At 36.1% G+C, this 7,025-nt stretch overlaps 2 protein-coding genes across 2 annotated transcripts in view; both read right to left on the reverse strand.

The window, feature by feature from the left end:
* LOC102003539 (protocadherin beta-10) overlaps nucleotides 1-7,025 on the reverse strand; it is a gene marked incomplete in the record, with an annotated part of 53,616 nt that overhangs the window by 42,875 nt on the left and 3,716 nt on the right.
* LOC102003231 (protocadherin beta-12) lies at nucleotides 5-1,669 on the reverse strand (the record flags this gene model as incomplete). The annotated part of the gene is made up of 1 exon (XM_005381127.1): nucleotides 5-1,669. A coding segment is annotated over exon 1 (1,554 nt), but the record flags the coding sequence as incomplete, so codon positions are not given.

Consider the following 7,025-nt stretch of genomic DNA (forward strand, 5'->3'; position numbering starts at 1 on the left):
ATTGGGTGAAGGTCGGGGCGTTGTCGTTGACGTCGGAGACCAGCACTGTGATGTTGTGCTGGGTTTGGAGCCTGGGTGTGCCCAAGTCGGTGACGATGATAGTGATGTTGTACTCGGCCCTGGTCTCTCTGTCCAGTGTTTTCTCTGTTTCTAGAGTGTAATAATTCTTAACCGAAGTTTTCAGCACGAATGGTAGGTCTTCCGGGACAGAACATAGCATTCTCCCATTTTCCCCAGAGTCTCTGTCTCGGACACTGAAAACTATAACTACAGTCTCAGGTGAATTTTCTGGGATTGGATTCGTAATTGAAGACACAGCAATTTCTGGCGCATTGTCATTCACATCTATGACCTCAATTCTGAGTGTAGATTTTCCAAAAAGTCCTCCCCCATCCGTAGCTTGAACTATTATAGAGTATGATTCAATTGTTTCAAAATCCAAGGGTGCCGTTAAACTAACTTCTCCAGACTTTTGATTGACTTCATATGTTTTTTGAATATCTTCTGATGCATGCGAAAATGTATATGTTATTTCCGCATTTATTCCAGAGTCTATATCCCAAGCTGAGACAGTGACAAGCAGTGAACCTAGGATACTGTTCTCAGGAATCTTTACCTCGTAAAATGGATGCTCAAACTCTGGGGAGTTATCATTAATATCTACCACCACCACGCGAACCAACACGGTCCCGGATCTGGGTGGGGACCCACCGTCCAGCGCAGTAAGGATGAAGCTGAGCTCTGGCTGCTCTTCATAATCCAGCGCCTTGTCCAAAATTAACTCCGGGTATTTCTGATTGTCTGGATAGACCCTCATTTCAGTGTGGAAATGAGAGTTAGTGCTTATTATGTATTTTTTTACGGCATTGGTTCCTACATCTAAATCTTTTGCACTTTCTACTAAGAACACAGCACCAACAGGACTATTCTCTGGGATTTCTAGGAGTATTTCTTTCTCCAAGAAGATGGGAGAGTGGTCATTTATATCCCTGACCTGAAGTTCAATTTGAAAAATCTGCAAAGGGTTTTTCATTAACACCTGGAAATGCAGGACACAGGGCTCGGTGGAGCCACAGAGCTCTTCCCGGTCTAGCGTTTCCACTAAGAGCAAATCCCCGGTATTTATATCCAGCTTCAAAGGCTGTCTGTTATCATTAGAGACCACCTGAGCCCCCCGTAAGGACAGCTCACCCTCCTGCAGTCCTAGATCTTTTGCCAAATTGCCTACAATGGCCCCGATCTGCATTTCCTCCTCCACTGAAAAACTCCCAGGCTCAGGGTCCGCCTGAGATATTCCCAATAAAATAAAGAGAAGCAGGACTTGCCTTGTCTTCAGAGTGCCTTCGGCTCTGTTCTCCATAGCTCCTTTGCCGAAGGCTTCCTGCACAATGGCTTTGGCTCCACGATGCAGTTCTAGATAAAGTGCCTTTTGAGCTGTCCACAAAATCCTCGGAAGCCTAAGGATTTTTAACCCTGTCGAATGACTTCTAATTCCGTTTGAGGACTTGTTTTTTCTGTCTTCTCCAATTCTCTGTGTGCACAGGGTAAGTTTCCACATCCTTCACTATAATTCTTTCTTGAGATGTTATCCTGCAGCGCCACCACGTGTCTCTACAGATTTTCACACTCTTATGAAAGCTTCCTAAATATTCATTCACATGCACGTGCTCTAGAGACAAATGTTTGTTAAGTGGTTACAAATATAATTGATCTTTTGTAATCGTTGATTTATGTTTTCTATAGTTTGTGATGGTGTTATATATGTCTTAAACACTTATTACATATCCTTCCGTGCTCTCTACACAATTAATACGTTCAGTTGTGAGGAACGCATAAATACAAGATGTGATTCCTGGTCATGAGGAGTTTGTAAACTTTCTGAGAAGTGTATAATTCTGAAATGAGGATGTAGCTGGTTGTCAAGCTGTACAAAATCCTTTCACTACTTGGCATTCCTTAGGTGGTAAGAGAAAAAGAAAATGTCCATGGGCTATTTCAAAAGACCTTTCAGGGAGTATGAAACTGGATTAACTTTGAGATGGTACACATTGAGATACTTGTTATAGCAAATGAAAGCATTCTGTAGATTTCCTTAATAGCAATGAATTGTGAACTGATAGAAAATGAAGTGAGATGCTGGTGTAGAACACATTATGCAAATCCATAATTTGGTTCCAGTTTCTCATAATTTTAAAGAAATATTTATAAGTACATAAATGCAGACATGTTTTATTTTGAGACAGGGTCTGGCCTTGAACTCATGGCAGTCCTCTAGCCTCTGCTTCCCATGTGCTGGGGTTACAGGCATGCATGTACCACTACACCATGCTATGAAACATTAGCTTGATTTAAAGCTGACTCTTACTCCTTGAGCTGGTTTCTCTCAGGTTTTCAAGATTTATTCCAGCAACAACTATGGTTAGCGACTTTCTCTTTCAGTCCATGTACCAAAAGTGAGGATGATTATCTTTACCAAAGAGAACAGTATTTTATTCTGATTAGACTAACATCGTATCTCTGCCACTGAAACAACCATTGTTTTAAGAGGTGTAGCATTGTAGGTGGAGCTTTTAGTACCAGAATCAGAAGACTTATCTTTGACCTTTACTTAACCTTCTCTAGGAGTATCTTTGAAGCTTGGGATTATTTCATTCATAGCCAAAGTGCTACATAACAAGGGAGACTGGAATAGATGTTAGATCATCAACGATGTCCACTATAGGAAACTTCAAATGCACAGTACAAATGAATAACAACTAGGCAATTAAACTGTTAAATTCAACCTACATTCTCTGAAATGTAAACTCTTTACCAACTTGAAATAATCAGTAAAGTAGGAATCAAAAAGTAGGTATATTGATTACACACAGTTAATCTCTTTTATTTAAAATACCCAGATAATGACAGAAAAGAAAAAAAATGAACTTTCAGAGACTACGTGCACAAGTGAACACACATATGTTTATGGCAGAAAGCAGATATTAGGGATACTGACTCAGAAGTTCCAAGAAAAGGTTAAAGTTCTTGCTTTGAAGATACAAGAAACTAATGAGTTTGTCCTACCTAATTACTGTATATTTAGTTTAAAGACTGAGAGAACCAGATGCATAAAGACACTGAAGTTATTTAAGAAATAGAAAAGGTTATTAGTTGAAAGTATGTACAAAGGAGACTTGAATTTTCTGTTCCTTTCTCCACTCCACAGAGACAGGAAAGTATTTTAGGATCACAGAATGGACAATTTACTCTCTGGAGAAATTGAGTGAGACTTTTGGTAGTCTTGAAGACACTGTCAGAGCTGAATGCAAGTGTCAGGCATGAGACTAAACTTAGGAAAAGTAAACAAAACTTTGCATTTTGAATGGTGAAGTTTCTAGTCCTTTCTCGTGCAATTCTTGAAGACTGTAGGACAGAAGATATATACCTGAGATTCACACCCACACAGTAGGCACTCTAGATTTCTAAGCTCAAGAATATAGAAGGCCCAAATAAAGACTTAAACATGCTGATATCTCTGAATCTTTCAAGGTAATTGCCCTAAACTAGCATTGTTACATTACAAGCTCAGCCAAAAACAGAACCTGCATACTCACAAAAAGTTGATTGTCAGCATCTTTATATGGCATCATTGTTAAGTACAAACATAGGCTAAAAATCACAAGACATTTGAGGAGATGCCTATATCATGAAAGGCCAAAAAAACTGCCTTTATAAAAAAGGAACAAGAATAAGCACATATATAGAAAAAATGCCTTTGCTATGACCTGATTAATATTCCCAGAGAAATAAAATTGAATAAGACCAAATACTTAATTTCATAATTACTTCATGCCATCCATTGCTTTAAGTGTAATACATTTGCCAATTTAATCTTATTTATTTATGTATGTATTTATTTATTTATTTTCCGGTACCAGGAATCGAACTCACAACCTTGCACTTGCCAGGCAGGCACTGTGCTGCTGAGCTAAATCCCCAGCCCCCCGCCCATTTAATCTTAATAGCAACCATATGAAGTACACACTCTTTAGTATGATAAAGAATAGACCGTGACTTAAGTACACCTCCTAGTTATATATAACTTTGACCAAGTTCTTATCTTTTCTGACTCTCATCTTAAATGTATATATATATTTATTATGTAGTTTTTACATAATATATTTCAAGAATATACTTATGAGAGAATATAACACATTTGTAAATCTATCACAAAATACTATGAAAAACAATGAGAGAACCAAAAAGAACTTTTAAAAATAAACATTTGTCAGTCAAAAAGAAAAGGTTAAATATAAAGATTGAATGATTAAATTGTCAGAAGAGTGGAACAGGAGACAAAGAGAAAATAAGGGAAAACAAGCTTAAAGTCTTGTGCAGTCAACTCAGGAGATTCTCATTTGTAATTTAGATGCTGGTCAAAGTGAGAATGCAGAAAACTTGGGAGTAATTATAGTAAAACATAACAAGAAAATTTCTCAGAATTGAGTCTAATCAGTAACAAGGAATGGCTATATGTTACATTAATAAATAAGAGCTACTAAGAAGTAATTTTCAGAATCAGGGGAAAAGATTTCCAGGGTTTCCAGAAAGAGAGAAAAAATGCATCATATAACAGAGATGGGAATTAGAGTGGATTCAGTCTTCTGAACAGCAACTCTGTGTAATAAATAAAAAGAACAGTGTTCTTAAAATCTGAAGTAAAATTATTTTCAACCTGGAATTTTATACCCAGTGAAATTATCAGTCAAATGAAAAGAAAAAGATTGCTCCACAATACAAGGTCTCAAAATATTTTTACCTCCTCTGCATCCATTTTTAGAAAGGTATTGAGAGATGTACGTTAATCAAATATGAGAGTTAACTAAGGAAGAATATACTGTATCCTCTACCAGGTGTTATGATAAGGATCCAAAATATTCCCCAAAAGTCTCATTACAATGAAGGGTTTTAGGCAAGTGATTGGATTCTGCAGACTTGTATTCCTACCTACTGGTGACATCATAATTTGAAAGATTTTAGAAGTGATGGAAACAGGAGATGGGTCTTAGTTGCAGTGAGTATATCATGGAGGTGTGAATTTTTTTTTTTATATTTGGTTACTGCCCCTTCCTCTTTTGTTCTTTTCCTCTCTCTCTCTCTGCTTCTTGGCAGCCCTGAGGTGATCACCTTTTCTCTACCATAATGTTTCCCCCATGCCACAAGTCTAAAAACAATGGAGTCAGTTTATCATAGATTGAAACCTCTGAAACTATTAAACAAAAGAAACATTTCTTCCTTTAAATTACTTATTCTCAATTATTTTCTCATAATGGTGAAAAGATAACACCACATAGGACCAACACAGGGAAATATTAAAGGTAAAATCTCCCAGTATTGCACCTTATAAAGCAAACAGTGTAAATGAAGCAGTAATTTGGATGAAAATCTGCAAGGAATAAATGTAATTGATAGTCATTTGATACAGTTTAATATATTTTTAAGTACAGTGTTTTTAAGGAAAAACATTGTATTCAAGAGAGATAATATGAAAAATCAATAGCAGTTAATAGAAAATGATATAAGTACAAGACAACAATGACCAGGTCTAAGCAGGATATTTTTTAAGAAGGGAAATGTAATGATTCTGTGGTATTGTGTATTTAGAAGAGTGTTTATTAATATAAACTCTACTATTCAACTTAAAATAACAATTCTAATAGGAGAATAGGAGAGAGACTATGCAGTGATTATGTTTATTAGTTGGAAAATAAGAAAAATACTTCTTATTCTAGCAAGGAATTAAAATATAAACCAAATGTGTAGAAAAGTAGCATAATCATTATTTATAAGTACTGAGATCAATTTTAGAAGAAGTCAATGTACAGATGAGGCTGGTGATTGAGGACATTATTGTTTTTCTCCATAACTTTTAATTTACTTTGATATTGAAATTTGAAAAAATCCTTAAAACAAATTTACACAATAAAATCGAATGTAAATACTGTTCCAACAGTCCAATATTCTCATACAGAAATTTTCAAAATGCTTAACAATGTGTCCTCATTTTTATGCAAGTTATTATTACATTTGATTGGAATTACAAGACATGGTATGTTTTATATATTAGCAAAAGCAGACATCACATGACTAAGGTAATATATTTAAAGGAAGCAACACAAAGATATTATAGAAGTCCAATATCAATCACAGAATGATTTGTCACATTTCACAATGAGCAGAGCAAAAGAGAATTATTTTTTAAATGCTGTGATTTAGAAGTGGATAGCATGATTTTTAACATGAGTAAATAAAAATGTAGAATAAATTTAAAGTGTAGATGTAACTTCTTAGATGAGGGAAGTACAAAAGATAAATGGTTAGGATCATTAAAAAGGTACCAGACAGAACACAGACTGCGTTGTACCTCAAGCATAGTGAATGCTAGGTATTTCCTATAGAATGGATTCAATCTCCAGCACCAACAAACAGGAGAAAAATGAAAACCTCAGATCCTTAGAATGAGAAACAACAACAAACCTTTGTGCATTTGGAAAGGATTAAAACTTTAAACTAATTATTCAAAATGAATGGGAATTCAATTAAAACTGGGTTCTATTGCAAAAGGATAAAACAACATTAGTAACCAATAGTCGTTGAAAGTTGAAAACTTAAAATATAATTAGTATTGCATAACAACTAGTACAAAACTATATTAACTGCTATGGTAGTCTAACACTTAAAAAGTGCATGAAAATATAAACAAATTTTCTACTGAAAATTGAAACCAAACTCTTTGAGACGAGATTGGGCGCATTGAGGGTGGTAAGGTGGTAGACTCCAAACCTATTTCAGAAGGTAGGATTTTCTTCACTATTACTTCCAGGACGCTCTGTGCGAATATTAGGGTAAATTGGTTTCAAGAACTTGAAATCGTCGGTCTCTGTACCTCTCAGACACACCTCATACTGGTAGCTGTGGGCCAGGGTCCCGGCGCCGCTGACGTCCAGCAGGCGGGCCGGGAAGGGGCCCTCGGGCGCCGGAGCGCC

Source organism: Chinchilla lanigera, unplaced genomic scaffold, assembly GCF_000276665.1.
Source record: "Chinchilla lanigera isolate Chin_1 unplaced genomic scaffold, ChiLan1.0 scaffold00014, whole genome shotgun sequence".
In the NCBI taxonomy this organism is placed as follows: domain Eukaryota; kingdom Metazoa; phylum Chordata; class Mammalia; order Rodentia; family Chinchillidae; genus Chinchilla; species Chinchilla lanigera.